The 17,473-nt window shown below is 42.1% G+C and overlaps 1 protein-coding gene across 1 annotated transcript; it reads right to left on the reverse strand.

The window, feature by feature from the left end:
• Window positions 1–842: 842 nt before the first annotated feature.
• Window positions 843–15,945, reverse strand: LOC106612809 (uncharacterized). Its single transcript, XM_014214321.3, has 15 exons — window positions 15,787–15,945; window positions 12,557–12,886; window positions 11,791–12,099; window positions 10,501–10,794; window positions 10,213–10,369; window positions 8,423–8,592; window positions 7,773–8,060; window positions 7,314–7,477; window positions 7,031–7,190; window positions 6,558–6,839; window positions 5,760–5,922; window positions 4,853–5,013; window positions 4,580–4,655; window positions 3,375–3,408; window positions 843–3,196 (listed from the first exon to the last, which is right to left on the reverse strand). Exons 1-15 carry the CDS (start codon window positions 15,851–15,853, stop codon window positions 3,026–3,028), a joined length of 2,826 nt encoding a protein of 941 aa, XP_014069796.1. The 5' UTR covers window positions 15,854–15,945; the 3' UTR covers window positions 843–3,025.
• Window positions 15,946–17,473: the final 1,528 nt, after the last annotated feature.

Here is a 17,473-nt window from a genome sequence, read left to right on the forward strand (position 1 = left end):
GGTATCTCGTATGTTCCACAAGGGGGCGCTAGTAGATGCTAAATAAGTAATTGGAGTGTGAAATATAGTTTTTGTCCATGCATGAATAAATGCTCATAATAGGATGTCAAGGTCCACGTCTTAGTTTGAGAGAGAGAGAGAAATATTTGTAATCCAAGTGTATCCAACTTTGCGCTGGATTTGGTAATTGTGCAAATGATAACTGATGTTGATCTCAGGACAAAAATGGCACACTCTTTTGTATAACATTCATAGCCTGTCACTCACTATAATAAGGAATTGACGTATATATTTTTGTTAACTTTAATTTACATAATTTAACATGGACTAACCCTATACCAGGATTTAAACTGCATTATTCACAACCAGAGTAGTATAACATATAGTTGACTCCCCCAGAATTGGTAAACAAGACACTAATTTCTTACTTTATGATCGGTATGAAGAAACTTGTCACATCACACATTTAGATTAAACTCATTACAGCCAGCAGCAGTCTGTATTGAAATTATGCAAATCCTGATCCAACCTGATTTACTTTATTCTCTCAGGTGAGAATAAATATTACTGCTCTTCTGCAAGTGATGAGGTGAGCTCTATTAGGAGTGTCTTATTTCCCAGACACCCTCAGGGTTAGTGCAAAGAATTTAAACTGCGTGTGTGTGTGTGTGTGTGTGTGTGTGTGTGTGTGTGTGTGTGTGTGTGTGTGTGTGTGTGTGTGTGTGTGTGTGTGTGTGTGTGTGTGTGTGTGTGTGTGTGTGCACTTATGTGTGTGTCAATTAATTTAGTCTTAAACCTGTCAAACAAGGCAGTTTCAATAACAAGATAGACATAACAAGATACACATTTACAGTAACTTTAATGATAATGCTCTGGATTTTACAACATTAGATAACCAAATTGAACAACATTTCAGAGTTTAGCATGACAAAACAGTAAAACAAACAGTTGCTACGCTCAACATCATTTCTAGTAGTTTTACAAAACATTTCTTTACAACATATTATGATTATTGAAAACACCAAAACATGACATACATAATAATACACTAATAAACAAAACAACATTTTCTGAAAAATTCACAAAATAATGCATTTTAATATCCTGGCACCAGACCCATCTCAGTGTTCTCTGACATATAGTATAAGCCTGTGGTTGCCTACAGTCAAAAGCTTGCTAATGGAGAAAAAAAAATGTCTATCTATGTAATGTATCTGTATCTACAGTTGAAGTCGGAAGTTTACACACACTTAGGTTGGAGTCATTAAATCTCGTTTTTCAACCACTCCACAGATTTCTTGTTAACAAACTATAGTTTTGGCAAGTCAGTTAGGACATCTACTTTGTGCATGACACAATACATTTTTCCAACAATTGTTTACAGACAGGTTATTTAACTTATAATTCACTGTATTACAATTCCAGTGGGTCAGAAGTTTACATACACTAAGTTGACTGTGCCTTTAAACAGCTTAGAAAATTCCAGAAAATTATGTCATGGCTTCAGAAGCTTCTGATAGGTTGATTGACATCATTTGAATCAATTGGAGGTGTACCTGTGGATGTATTTCAAGGCCTACCTTCAAACTCAGTGCCTCTTTGCTTGACATCATGGGAAAATCAAAAGAAATCAGCCAAGACCTCAGAAATAAAATTGCAGACCATAAGTCTGGTTCATCCTTGGGAGCAATTTTCAAACACCTGAAGGTACCACGTTCATCTGTACAAACAATAGTACGCAAGTATAAACACCATGGGACCACGCAGCCGTCGTACCACTCAGGAAGGAAACGCTTTCTGTCTCCTAGAGATGAATGTACTTTGGTGTGAAAAGTGCAAATCAATCTAAGAACAACAGCAAAGGACCTTGTGAAGATGCTGGATGAAACAGGTACAAAAGTATCTATATCCACTGTAAAACGAGTCCTATATCGACATAACCTGAAAGGCCGCTCAGCAAGGAAGAAGTCACTGCTCCAAAACCGCCATAAAAAAGTGTGAAGAAGGATAATTATGTGGATACATTGAAGCAACATCTCAAGACATCAGTCAGGAAGTTAAAGCTTGGTCGCAAATGGGTCTTCCAAATGGACAATGACCCCAAGCATACTTCCAAATTGTGGCAAAATGGCTTAAGGACAACAAAGTCAAGGTATTGGAGTGGCCATCACAAAGCCCTGACCTCAATCCTATAGAAAATTTGTTGGCAGAACAGAAAAAGCATGTGCGAGCAAGGAGGCCTACAAACCTGACTCAGTTACACCAGCTCTGTCAGGATGAATGGGCCAAAATTCACACAACTTATTGTGCTTGTGGAAGGCTACCCAAAAAGTTTGCCCCAAGTTAAACAATTTAAAGGCAACGCTACCAAATACTGAGTGTATGTAAACTTCTGACCCACTGGGAATGTGATGAAAGAAATAAAAGCTGAAATAAATCATTCTCTCTACTATTATTCTGACATTTCACATTCTTAAAATAAAGTGGTGATCCTAACTGACCTAAGACAGGGAATTTTTACTAGGATTAAATGTCAGGAATTGTGAAAAACTGAGTTTAAATGTATTTGGCTAAGGTGTACGTACACTTCCGACTTCAACTGTATGTGATGTTGTAATGTTTTTGCACCATGGAATTTAGGGACCTCAATGGAAATAAGTCTCTGACTTTTGTGATATTACATTACATTACATTAGTCATTTAGCAGACGCTCTTATCCAGAGCGACTTACAGTAGTGAATGCATACATTATTTCATTTTTTTTGTACTGGCCCCCCGTGGGAATCAAACCCACAACCCTGGCGTTGCACACACCATGCTGGCATTGCAAACACCATGCTCTACCAACTGAGCCACAGGGAAGACATCCTTGTCAAGTTTTTTTAAATGCATTTACTGAGTATGTTTTTATTTTTACCTACCAAATTAAATCAACCAGTCTCAAATGACACCCTATTTCCTATACAGTGCACAAGTAGTGCTCTATATAGGGAATAGGGTGGCAGTAGGGGATGCACCCTGTTATTTACACAGTGGATCTGGCATCAATGACAATAGAGTAGCTGAGCAGCTGGTTGTACTCCTGGCCTCCTCCTCCTGGTACTGTCACTGCTGCCTTCTCCTTCCTCAACTCTGGAGAGCACAGGTCCTGGGTCAGAGAGGTCAGGGGCGCCAGCGACTCGCGCTTCTTACAGGACTTCAGAGAAGATAGGAAACAAGGGGACAAAGCATATCAAATGTTGAATAAAGACCTATGGATAGAAGCTATAGGAATAGATGAATGAACGCAAGAGGACCATTCTCAAGAATTCAAAGCGTGCATAGTGTTTTTTTGAGAGCTCAACAGTTAGAGAAAAAATCTAAGAAAGACTGACCTTAGATGCTGGGCGGTCTCCTCCATTTATTTTGCTGTAAAAAAACAATTAAAACAATTAATTGTCCTCATCCTCACTAAGAAAGTTGCATGGCCAAATGTACCTGCATGGCCCAACTGCACCCCTTGGAGACGCTGTAGTATGAGTGAAAATACTTCCACTGAGCCACTGAGTGTGTGAACTGTGAATGCATTATGCTACGTGAATATATAAGTAGAATGATGGTGACCCAAAACATCATCATTGATCTCTCTGATGTCAGAAGCAGTAACTCTCATCTCTCATGATCCCCATGACATCAACCAGGCCAATGAAGACCTGCTCTTTTCAAAAAGTGTTGCTAGTGCTGGTGACCCGTGGGTGACGCAAATCTCGGAATAGCTATTCCCCTGGGGCGTCATGTTTTCTCTTGCGTATGCTGTCCGACTGACTGACCTTTCCAAATTAGCCTGACGGGATCTTCCCACAGGAACCAGGGATAATGGGACAGTGATGCTCATCGCACCAATGGCACCTTGACCAAATGTACTGACCAAAGACACAATGAATCAGCCTGAAGTGCAGTCAGTGTGTCTGTGTCTATATATTTACCATCCCTTCTCACACGAGTCATGACAAAGAGGAAGTTAGTCTACATCCCAAATGGCACCCTATTCCCTACACAGTGCACTACTTTTGACCAGAGCCCTGTGGGAGAGTTTTCATTGACCATTAGTGGATTTGTGGATCAGATGCTTTTAAAGACATTTAGGATCTCAAAGTGTATCCAAACATTGTGGTAGTGAGACACCTGTCTTATTATCTGATCAGATCCAACGACAGCAACAAGAGACAACTGCTTTATGCATTTCTTTTATTCCAAGCATTGCAACTGGGATTGAATTACAATATGAATTCTTCAGCTGTGAAGTTTTTGTATAGCTTACCTTACTTCCAGAGTAGTAACTCAGAGTACAGCTCTATAGTTGCCCTATGATAACATTAGATGGAAAATAAATCTGTCTTTACCACAGAAACGGAGAGAAGCAGACTGTGTGAGTTGTCTGGCAGAGTTGTGGTGGCTGATGTACCTGTCTGCTCCAGCCACAGAGCATCCTGTTTTTTGAATAGCTCTCTGCTACTTTTGTCATGCCTAGCTGTAGTAACCATCAGACGCACAGACCTGGTTTCCTGTTTGTCACCTGCCAACCTGCTGGTCGACTCACCAGAAAACACACAAAGTGACGATGAGGAGGATCGTGATGGCCGCAGCCGAGGAGAAGCAGACGATGAAGACCATCACTGCACAAACACACAGGAGAAAGACATCAGGTAACACAAAATGGAAGTAAATGGAATGGAACACCTGTTGTAAATGGAAGTTAATGCCAATGATATGTAATAATATGCCAATCATTTTGGGATGTTCACCAGAAACCATTGACATATCTTACATTTTGTTGTATCACTGATGCAAGATAAGGTGAGTGTACACTCACTGAGCTGTTGATTTTCACTGGTGACCTCCACTTGAATGAGGACTGAGGCCTTATGGTGGTAGAAAGAGGCGTGGCAGGTGTAGAGGCCCGCATCCTGCTCCGTGACCTTTGATTGGAACAACAGAGCTCCGCCATCCATCTGGACCAATGAGCCATCATTTCTTCAACACACAGCAGGACACAGAAGGTCATTACATAGTACACACGTTTCTTTGATCTGTTTATCAGCTAAGTGGCAAAGAAGACAGTCATGAAGAGAGAATAAGATAAGCAAGTGAGGGGGGAAACTGCTATCACAACACTTTTTGATACCTTCCAAATTATGTGGAAAACAGACAAAAAAGTAATACAAAACCACTGCTATAGTTGACATTGAGTGGCATAAATCTATATCTGTATATCTACTTAGGTGTATAAATAAGTAACTGTATCGTCCACCTTAGCAGATACGAACACAGCTTTACACAGAATAGCTTGACAGAATAACTCCAAACACAATTTATGAGCCTGTGTATGGGAGGACAGGAGAGTGTCAGGTTTATGAGTCACTCATTGTCCCTGATAAAAGGTGTTCTTTAGTACCACTGACCACATGGCCTGCCAGTTAGGAAAACCTTCTCCAGGCCCCACAGCACAGAAGTCCTGATAGTATCTTAATAAGCCATAATGGCAGCTTTACGACACTGCACTTATTTGATTGTCTAGTTAAAAGCTCTCATAAAACAATACATATGAGAACTTCCATCTCGACGAAAACAATGTTTGTACAAATTACCGGCCCTGTGTAGTGGTAATACTACCCTACTCTGTCTTCCATCCTACTGTAGTGCTCTCACTCAGCCTCCACAGCTCAGAAGCTGAAGGAAAGGAATACAGTAGTAAAAGAGAGTCTAGCAAAGAGTATTACCTGTGACAGGTGAGGTTGTAAGTTGGTACACTGCCATAGACTTTGAGCAGGATCCTCTGGTTTTGGAAATTCTCCTTTAGGGACATTCGGTGTATAACGAACTCATCTCCATAAGGTTTGTACAGGGGAGTGGTTTGGTTCAGTACTCTGACAGATGAGATGTCTAAGAAGGGGAAGGGGAAGTGGTCAGCAGGGGGCAAAAAACAAACCACTCCCTAAATACATACAGTTAATAGACAGGTAGTTATATGTGCTTCTTTCACATGCATTGCTTGCTGTTTGGGGTTTTAGGCTGGGTTTCTGTATAGCACTTTGAGATATCAGCTGATGTACGAAGGGCTATATAAATAAATGTGATTTGATTTGATATTTGACTGTTGACTGGGATGATGGAGCATGGCATGCCTGGCAAGTACTGTATGTCTATGAATGTCATGACAGAACTGTCAGTACACTCTTAGAAAAAAAGGTGCTATCCAGAACCTAAGAGGGTTCTTCGACTGCCCCTATAGGAGAACCATTTGAAGAACCCTTATTGGTTCCAGGTAAAACCATTTTGGTTCCAGGTAAAAACCCTTTTGGGTTCCATGAACAAACCTTTCTACAGAGAAACCAAAGAGAGTTCTTCCTGGAACCAAAAAGGCTTCTCCTACTGGGACAACTGAAGAACCCTTCAGGAACCCTTTTTTCTAACAGTGTACAGAATGTATGTGTAGTATAACAAGTCTTTTGTGGTGCTGGGTGCTTTATATAAAAAAGGAATCATTTCTGTTTGTATTTATTCTCTATTACACTTACAGTATCTGGGGACATGGACTGTCCTCCGCTCCTTAAGTCCATGGTGATTTTGAATGAGGCAAATCAGGTCCTGTCCCTCGTGGAGGGCAAGTGGGAACTCATAGGTGAGGTTGGTTAGCACTCTCACACCTTCATACCCAGAGCGGAAGGAGATGTGGCCTGTGGTGTTGTCAGGTAGAACCCAGGAGAGGTGTGCTCTGATCCCGTCCCCTCTGTACTCACACACAGCCAGCCACAGAGATCTGCTCTGCCTCGCAACAAAAACACGCATCACAGGGGACTCTGAGGGAAGGGAGGGAGGGAGTGACATTGTGTGGTGGTTGGATACAATGGATACGTCCCTAAATGACACCCTATTCCCTTTATAGTGCATTACTTTTGACCAGGGCCAATAGGGGGAATAGCGTGTTATTGGGGATGCACATAATGTATTGTGGAGAAACATGGATGCTACAAGTCATAAAGTCATTTACCGAGTCCACGCAGCAGTATCCCTCTTCTCTCTGGCCTCTCAAGACCCAGCTGATCCACCACACAGGTGACATTCTGACCAGAGAATATGGAAGTGGGGAGCCTCAACACACTACAGACCGTCACAGAGCCATTGGCATGGTGCTCAGGCTGCCCCTGAACCTGCAAGCGAAACATATGATAGAATTTGCAAATTATATCCAAATGATTGCTGGGTTTTTTTCTTCATTTTTGCTGTATCTATTTTTGGTTCAAATCACCCTTTCATTTGTTCTTTCCCTTTACCTGCTCCTGCCCCTCTTTAAGCTGACTGGTACTATTGTCACTGTCTCCAACACTCCAGGAGATAGTGGCAGCAGGTCCAACACTGTCCACAGTGCACTGCACCAGTGTGTATGCTACGTCTTCCTCCCACTCAGAGCTGGACTGGATGGTGATGTTAGGAGGAGCTGCATGTAGATAGAACAGCGATATAGGATACATGTTCTCAATGTAAATAAAATAACAGAGATATAGGATACATGTTCTCAATGTAAATAAAATAGAGATATAGGATACATGTTCTCAATGTAAATAAAATAGAGATATAGGATACATGTTCTCAATGTAAATAAAATAGAGATATAGGATACATGTTCTCAATGTAAATAAAATAACAGAGATACATGTTCTCAATGTAAATGTTTTATTTTAACACTAGAGCTTTAATTGATGGTGTTTTAATTGATGATTTGTTGAACATACCACACACAGGTATAGTTATCTGTCTTCTTTCTGGCAATACAAACACAGAATGATCTATCACACACTCCATACTGAGCTCCTGGGCTGAGCAGGCAGGCAGGACTAACACACTGCTGACAGAGTAGGTTCCATTATGGGATGTGAGACTGGACCAGGAGGGCCCAGACACACCCTCAGGTAGAACCCAGGACACATTGGCAACAGGGACAGAGTCTGCAGCCAGGCACTCAATGAACCTGTCACCCAGTCTATCTTGAACATCAATCCTTATGCTGGGAGGAACAGTCACTAGCACACAGAGAGGAGGAGAGAAGGCAATAAACATGCTAATCACTTAACTTTACAGTGTGCAGGAAAATAAACATTCTGATTTATACTAACAATATTTCTTACATTTAAAAAATACAACTTATGATAGAAGTCACTTGTATTAACATAATGCTGGCTCGCTACAAATTACAGACTGCCAGATATGGCTACCAGTTGTCAAATGATGAAGATGATATGTAACCTGCATCCCAAATGATATGATATGTAGTCTACATCCCAAACATTTTAACAGGGCCCATTGTCACTATAGTGCACTATATCAGGAATAGGGTGCTATTTGGGACGCAACCTATGATATGTAGATAAGGCTCTGCTCGTACCAGACTGCTTGACTTGTGGGTTAATGGCAATGTCCAGCAGTACAGATGCCCTGTGGCTGTAGTAGGAGGCCTCACACTCATACAGCCCTGCATGGTGGAGCTCCACAGGACCCTGCAGGGTTAGAACACTGCCAATCACCTCCACACCCTCAGGGAGAGACTGCTCTTCTCTAGGAGACAACACAAGACCAGACACTGTTACAGTTAGACACTCAATTCAATTCAAAGGGCTTTATTGGCGTGGGAAACATATGTTTACAAGGCCAAAGCAAGTGAAGTAGATAATAAACTAAAGTGAAATATACAATAACAAATTAACAGTAAACATTACACTCCAACGGAATAGAGACATTTCAAATGTCATATTATGCCTTTATACAATGTTGCCACGATGTGTAAATAGTTCAAGTACAAAAGGGAAAATAAATACACATAAATATAGGTTGTATATACAATGGTGTTTGTTCTTCACTGGTTGACCTTTTCAGGTCACAAATATTGCTGCTGTGATGGCACACTGTGGTATTTCACCCAATAGATATGGAAGTTTATCAAAATTGGGTTTGTTTTCGAATTATTTTTGGGTCTGTGTAGTCTGAGGGAAATGGAAATATGTGTTTCTAATATGGTCATACATTTGGCAGGAGGTTAGGAAGTGCAGCTCAGTTTCCACCTCATTTTGTGGGCAGTGTGCACAGTGTGCACTCTCCAAAGGAGGCAGGTAGCCGTGGTTGGAGCGTTGGGCCAGTACCCGAAAGGTTGCTGGATCAAATCCCTGAGCTGACAAGGTAAAAAAAAAAAGTGAACCCACTGTTCCCTGGTAAGCCGTCATTATAAATAAGAATTTGTTATTAACTGACTTGCCTAGTTAAATTAAAAAAGAGCAGCACCTCTAAGAGCTTTTCTCCTCGCATAGTTAGATCCAGGAATAATGTCACCAACTTGGTGATTGCTATTCAAAGTTGATTAAAAAAAATTGGTCTGGCTGCAGCAGATATCTTCTCACGCCACAGATGCTGTGAGACATACACTATTGTTGCTATACTGCGACATATAGCTCAGACAGGATGGTGCGTTACCGCCACCAACAGCACAGGTGGTGAAATTACATTTACAATTATAAGATCGGTACTACCTATTGTGTACTAGCTAGCTAGCTAGTGTGTACTAGAACAAGCATGTACTATCTAGCTAGCTAGTGTTGTACTAGCTAGCTAGTCTGTGCCAGCTAACTAGTGTGTGCCAGCTAGCTAGTGTGTGCTAGCTAGCTACACAAGCAACAGTGGTTAATTAACATAATGCCCAGACGGATCGGAGCTAGTGCGCCGACTGGTATGTTCGTAGCACGTTACCAACAAATGTTTCAATTACAGGTTGTACATAAAACGCAAAAATACCATATGCGACGCATGTGCTTTGAGGTTTGTCGCCCATGCGGTGTCAGCACGCAAAATCTGCAGCTGGATGCTTCTAAAAAAATCTCCAGGATGTGTGTCTAGTGCCTGTCTATTGCCTGTGGTTTTCAACCAAACCTCTCACCACAGCTGCCTAACACGATATGTATGTGATGTTAACACCTGTGTTAATGATGCAAATAGTAGTATAGCAACAATAGCAGAAATGAATTAAATTGCTATAAGGCAATTTTATTTTTTGTAACTGTTTGCTGATTGATAAGATTATCACAACATGTTAATGTTGTCCTTTATCTGAGATGAACTGAAGTTAACAATCAAGAGAGATCAACAGAGATCTTGTCTGTATTATGATAGTAGTACAGGTATTCTTACTTGGTGCATACGATACTGTAACGTGGTACATCCCCAACGACCTCTAGCCCGATGGTGATGTTGCTCTGTCCTTCCACCAGCACCACTGACTCTACAGCCTGGCGCTTGTAGCTGCTGTCTGCCAACCCTGGGTTCAGCAGCCGAACAGCAGACAGATCTACACAATAGGAAGTGAAAACAGAATATCCAACACAGAATCTGTTATTAAGTAGAGTAAATGAAAAGCAGTCTCCGAAGACCATACTTTTGGCTCCAAATCCTCAGTTATGACTTGTGATCAGTACTCACAGAATGCCGGCAAAGTGGTGGTCCGTAGCTCTCTGTGTGGAAATTTGGGGTGGTCAAACAGGCAGGTGATGTTTTCCCCTTCATGAAGCTCAGCTGGGAAGCGGTATGACCTGACCAATGTGTCTGCTGCATCCATGACAACCTCCTTCTGTAGCATGGAACTGGTCTCCTGATTGGGCAGCACCAGGGTGATGTCAGCTCGGGGTCGTCCTCCAGCAGCACCACAGGTGACCACCCAGAACTCCTCTCCGTCCTCTAGAACCAGGTATGTCTCAATGGTCACATTGGGAGCCACTGCAGGCAGAGAGAAATACTAATTTTACATGAGCAGGTGGGAATGGTCCATCACTATAACAGCAGTGAGTCCTGGGCCTCTAGGGCTGAGGTTTAGATTTTTGAGAAGGCTGAAGTGAAAGGATAGACGTATGAAAGATAAACACAGGGCATAACAGGGCTGCCGGTTGGGTTTAGGAGGAGAGTGCTGACTCTTCTCACCTGTTCCATCTGTTCAACAGGCTGCAGCTGAGTGCAGATCTGCTGGTGGGGCTGGAACTACAGGACTATGCCTACATCCCAAATGGCACCATATTTCCTATAGGACTCTGGTTAAAAGTAGTACACTATATAGGGAATAAGGTGCCATTTGGGAAGCACCCTATTTCACACATCTCAATACAGACTGACTGCTGATATTGAAAGGCATCACTCTATTGCCGATTATCAAAGGCTTTGTTTGATACTACCACATATGGATAAGGGAGGATATTTCTGTCATATGATCCTCTTTGACATATGGATACAGGCTGTATATCAAAACGTGTCTCCTAATGTGGTAGGGAGGGATATCGAAATATGATGAGAATATGATGATGGTGTATGATCTGTCTCTGTCGTGCCACAGCTGATTGCGAGGACTGTACAGGAAACACACAATACCTGGTACATGGGGGGGAGTGGGGAGGTGACCACGTGGAACAACAGGCTGGGGAAAGGAAAGTAAACATCTGTGCCAGTGAGCTCAGGGTGGTGCCAGCCCCAGCATAATCCAATATCTACAGATCATTCTCAGACATTGATTCTTAGCATCACAGGTCATGTCAGAATTAACCTCTTCCCAAACTAAATCCTTGCCCACGAAAGTAAGAAATGCCAAGTACTGTACACACAAACATACACATCAAGGATGCATCCCAAATCTTGTCCCTATTCCTGGTCAAAAGCAGTGCTCTATAAAGGGAATAGGGTGTCATTTAGGATGCAGTCCTTGTGTACATGAGCTGGCAGGCTTACTGAAGGTCTCCACCCCCACTGTGACATGTGTGGTGGGGTCAGGCAGGGTTGGGTGCTGGACCACACAGGTCACCCTGTCCTGGTCCTGTAGGTGGGTAGGGAAGCGGAGGATGCTGGTCATAGTGGCAGTGCCATTGGTATAACTGGTGTTCCTCATCTCCACAGAGGAGTTGTCAGTAGGAGGACTGCCGTTGATCTCCCAGCGAATCAGAGCCATAGGTTTACCATTGGTAGCTGAGCATGTGACTGACTGGTAGTGGGTAGCGTTGTCTGTGTCCTCTGTCACCACTGTGTGGATATCAGGTCGAGCTTCAAAACAAAAAAATTCAAACACATGACGGGGATGATGCTGGTACAAGAAACAGTTATGCAATGGATGTCTGTATGATTCTGTCTTTGCTATGACCTTGAAGGTACGGATACAACAGGCAATGATAATGTCAGCCACATATTCTATCCAACCCCCCCTTCCCCCCCATTGTCATCATGAGGCCATATTTTCTTCTGTTGTTTCTCTCTACAATCTAGGTGTTAAGTACTTTTGCATCACCCATTAGAGGCCCCCTTTGAATACTCTTAAAATGCATCCTTCCTTCCTCACTTCCTTGAAGTAATCAATGATCTGACATGACATAACTGGTCAAAGCAATGCAATGGAAAGTTTGTTTACACCAATTTTGTCATCTCAGATTAGTGATTACTTTTAGGAGGGGAAAAAGGAAGGATGCAGTATTCAAATTGGGCCATATTCTTCAATCAAGCTTACCCAGGACAGTGAGAAACATGCTGTTAGTGATCTCCTCTTCATCAGTGGCAAACACACATGTGTACTCCCCCTGGGCCTCCAGAGTAGACACCCTCATCTTCACAGTCAGATTGGTGGGAGAGGCTGGGGCAGAGAAGTCTGGGTCTTTGCTGAAAGCCTTGTTGTTCTTGTAGCCTGTTAATTTCTTCATCGATCGCTTCATTCTAGAGTCTGGGCGTTTCCATGAGGCGTCTGTGATGTCATTCTGTCCCAGGTACTGACAGCGGAGGAAGATGTCCTCTCCAAGGATCCCAATGACGTTACGGTCAATCTCCATGTCCTCCTCCATATCTGTGAGAACAAAAACATTGTGATATGCATAAATGATTAGTAATTCTGTCATGATGTGTCCCAAAGGGTCACCATATTCCCTAGTACACTACTTTTGACCATAGCTCTATGGGCCCTGGTCAAAAGTAGTGCGCCATTTGGGACACAGTATGAAGTCACTCACAATCACTCATATCTCAGTGGGATGCACTTTGATTCATTGACGAGATATTCCATATACGTTGCTAAAAACAACCAACAGCAAATGTGATTTATGTTGAGAAGGAGGGGCAGTGAGATGGTGGATGTGTGTTGGTGTGATTTCTATAAAAAGGGTTCCCTGTCTGTGTGTGTCCATCCCATTGTCTCTTGGTGAGACTGGATGAAGCAGCTGCTTGTGTCCCAAATAGCACCCTATTCCCTATGGGCCCTGGTCAAAAGTACTGCACTATAGTGAATAGGGTACCATTTGGGATGCCACCCTTGTATATGGGGCAGAGAACATAATGACTGTCAATGGAAACAATCACTTTGTGGAATGCAGAAGATAGAGATGCTGCAGTGCTGATAAGTAAAAAGTAATATGCACTAAGTGATGAGACATCTCTCTAGACTAACATGGGTTATCTGTTGATCCAAGGCTAAAGACGAGGACTGAACTGTGCACATTGATTGTGACACTTAACAAATGCAGCCGGGACTGATCCCACCTGTGGAGATTTAATGGAAGACTCCATTTTGTTAAAGAACGGAGCTACAGTCTGTCTCTAAGACATTGGACCTGATTATGGGATTTTTCAGTGAAGGGGACATATAATAAAGCAGCCTGACAGTTTTGAGTGTTGGGAGGATGATAGTACACAGAGTCCAATGCATACCAACTCAGTCTCCTCTCTCTGGTCTCTCTATTATGGAACACTTAAGGACACAGTTGATCTATTAGCCAGTGAAAATGGGAGTCAAATGGAACCTTAAGTGCCGAATGATGACAGCTGAGTACATTGGGTCATGGGGAACACTCAATGGATACCCAGTCTAACACTTCACATCACCTATCCTATAAAATACTGCTGTTGGAACACTTTGATGAGGACCACACTTATGTCTCCAACTATAAATACTCTGACCAAATCAATTCAGAGAACAGCAAGAAGTGGTGGGTTGTATATCACAACACATGGAAACAATCAGAACGTTGAGAATATCCCAAAATGCTCACTTATTCATTTGTCACAGAAATATATCTTGTCTTGTGGGTTTATGGTTCATAAAAATGGAAAAGGCATAAAAAATGTGCATAACTGAGGCACACTTAAAGGATGCACTGCAAATAAACACATAGTAACAGCCTGAAATACACAATAATGTCCACTAGCACTTTTTCTGTGGCCCTAAGACACTGACAACTATCTCTGTTTAAAGTTAGGTTGCTTTATGTATAATGAACAAAAATATAAACACAATATGCAACAATTTCAAAGATTTTACTGAGTTACAGTTCATATAAGGAAATCAGTCAATTGAGATACATGAAATAGACCCGAATCTATGGATTTCACATGAATGGGCAGGGGCGCAGCCATGGCTGGGCCTGGGAGGGCATAGGCCCCTCCACTTGGGAGCCAGGCCCACCCACTGTGAAGCCAGGCCCAGCCAATCAGAATGAGTTTTTCCCCACAAAAGGGCTTTATTACAGACAGAAATACTCCTCAACACCAACCCCCCACAGACGATCCCTTGTGGCTTATGGTAGAGAAATTAACATTACATTCTCTGGCAACAGTTCTGGTGGACATTCCTGCAGTCAGCATGCCAATTGCATTCTCCCTCAAAAACTTGAGACATCTGTGGTATTGTGTTGTGTGGCAAAACGACACATTTTAGAGCGGCCTTTTATTGTGCCCAGCAAAAGGTGCACCTGTGTAATGACCATGCTGTTTAATCAGCTTCTTGACATGCCACACCTGTCAGGTGGATGGATTATCTTGGCAAAGGAGAAATGCTCACGAACAGGGATGTAAACAAATGTAGGCTACCCAAGTACCATATAGGGCCAGTATATCGTAGTATAGTCACATGACGCTGCTGCGGTTTCATCTTGGCTTCTACCCAACAGCAGGTGTTCACGTACATGGATGTTTGCAGATGATTCAATGTTCAGAGGGTAGCAAGACAACTGAAAATGTAAACCTATATTGACAAAGAACTGCTTTTGGTCAAACAAATAGATCAGTGCGGTGATGTAACTAATGAATTGTATGATGATGTGTTAGTGGAGAGATCCGGGGATGGAAAGTCATACTGTCAGTGTAGTGGTTCTAACCTACAGACTTATTTATTCCTCAGAGGCACTCATTCATCTGCCGATTGAAAATACACTCTGAAGAGGTTCCTCAGTTAAGTTCAAACAGATCAAACTGTGAGGTTTTTATGACTAACATAAAATATAGTTGACTAACACCACAGGGATTTCCCCTAAACACAGTGGTACACTTAGTGGAGCCATTGCAATACTATTAATGGTATCACTGAAGGTCATGAATGGAACTGAAAAGGTTATAAAGCAACCAAAATGGTTTTAATAGCTGACACCATTGGACAATAATTGCAGACTAACAGCCAATATTGTAATATAAACATATGTCAGCAATAAACTGTTGTTTAAAATAAAATTAATCGACTCCATCCTTTTAGTGTGTTGATAATGCTATAGTTAAAATGCATTCAGAATATTTCAAATGGATTCTGCTCTTGGGTGTATTGCTTGTAAGCCTTTATATTTAGACTAATCAGGCAGGAAAACTATTGCACCTCTGTTCGGTGTAAAATGCCACAGGTTAAACAAGCCTTTAAGGTCTAGTAAACTTAACCCATAAACAGAACTGTACACTCACAGATGGATTATAACTCCTCAGACTTACCCAGCATGTCCAAGCAGTGAGACACATTTAGGACAAAGCCCAAAATCAACAGCCCTGAGCGTCTCATGGTGGTATCACTGAGAGTGATGATTCAATTTGACTACAGCAAGTCTTCCTATGAGGGTATTTAAATGTGTGTGTGTGTGTGTGTGTGTGTGTGTGTGTGTGTGTGTGTGTGTGTGTGTGTGTGTGTGTGTGTGTGTGCTGTGTGTGTGTGTGTGTGTGTGTGTGTGTGTGCGTGTGTGTGTGTGTGTGTGTGTGTGTGTGCGTGTGTGTGTGTGTGTGTGTGTTCAAGAGAAGCTGTCAGTCAGCTGTAGAGGGTGTGTGCTCCAAACGTCTGAGCAGAGCTGTTTTTATAAACACACACACCACACACACACAGTGTAGGCTATGTTGTTTAGAACCACTTTGCCCTAAATGTTATTATGTGCACAAATCTGTTTGAACAGAACTGCTTCTTCTATGGATTAGTTGTTATTTCACATCTCACTTAGTAGAAAACCAGCGTTTTCACTTCCTAGTAGTAGCAGCTGAATGTCATACTGCAGGATATGTCTGTTCATCTCCTCAGTAGCCTCATACTGTATAACAAAGTATCCCTGTTGCCCGCGATGATGCCATGCATCCTCCAGCCCAGCTCATCCCTTCAGGAGTCCTAAGAGACAGAGAGAGACACAGCCTGTCTACATTGAAGTAAACTCACTGTTTCTCGCCTGCTGCTCTGGAAATCCCTCACAAAGGCATTGTTTTACAAGACAATATTTCCCACTAATTCACTTCATGGCTGTGTTTTCCTTTTAGTCAGACTTGGCAATTTACTAAATATAATTTGTCATTAGAAATGCCCTGCCGGGAAAATCACAATGGGAAACAAATGTGTAGGAATACTATGCGCATAAAAAATACTCTTCAGTTCTCCAGCTGGCTACAGTATGTTTTACAAAAGCTGTGCTGCTGTACCTCAGGAACAACGGTCTACCAGAGTATGTGAATCATGTAGCAGAATGTGCATGAAGCAAGACCCTCTTTACTTATTTTACCCTTTATTTAACTAGGCAAGTCAGTTAAGAACAAATTCTTATTTACACCGGCCAACACTGGACCATTGTGCGCCACCTTATGGGACTCCAAATCATGGCTGGATGTGATTCAGCCTGGATTTAAACCAGGGACTTTAGTGACGCCTCTTGCACTGAGATGCAGTGCCTTAGACCGCTGCGCCACTCGGGAGCCCCTTTACACAATAGGCCAACTAGGAATCCTCCTCAAATTCAACAGCCTTTTTCCTCAGTGTCTCCTTTAGCTAACTTTAATGTTACACCAGTTTTCCAGTATCATTCTGAGGTCTGATGAGCCCAGAAAAACAAAATATACAAAGGCTTGACTCCCTTGAATTTGTAAACATGTGGTCATCTGTCAGCCACTATGTAATGTAAGCTAGTACAGTATCTTAGAGGCTGCTACAGATGGATGAGTATTGCAGGGTTTGTTAATTTCACTAACATTCCATCAAATCTTTAGTAGTATGGTTATTTTTTGCATTGAGGACTACACGATCACCCCCTTAGTAAATGCGTTTCCTGTCAAAGCTGATAACCTTGTACTCACCTTTGGTACTAGTGTTACAGTACATCATAGTGATCTATTGGCAATGGCACTAAGTGAAATGACTTGACTAAAAAAGCTG

This window comes from Salmo salar, chromosome 09, assembly GCF_965601325.2.
Source record: "Salmo salar chromosome 09, fSalSal1, whole genome shotgun sequence".
Taxonomy (NCBI): Eukaryota; Metazoa; Chordata; class Actinopteri; order Salmoniformes; family Salmonidae; genus Salmo; species Salmo salar.

Bases quoted from the DNA above. Each gene is read 5' to 3' on its own strand.
- LOC106612809 (XM_014214321.3), bottom strand. From the start codon at position 15,853: ATGAGACGCTCAGGGCTGTTGATTTTGGGCTTTGTCCTAAATGTGTCT. The intron at 7,478-7,772 runs GTATGTTCAACA...ATCTACATGCAG, and splicing joins GATAACTATACCTGTGTGTG to CTCCTCCTAACATCACCATC. The intron at 5,923-6,557 runs GTAAGTGTAATA...TCCCCTTCTTAG, and splicing joins AGTCCATGTCCCCAGATACT to ACATCTCATCTGTCAGAGTA.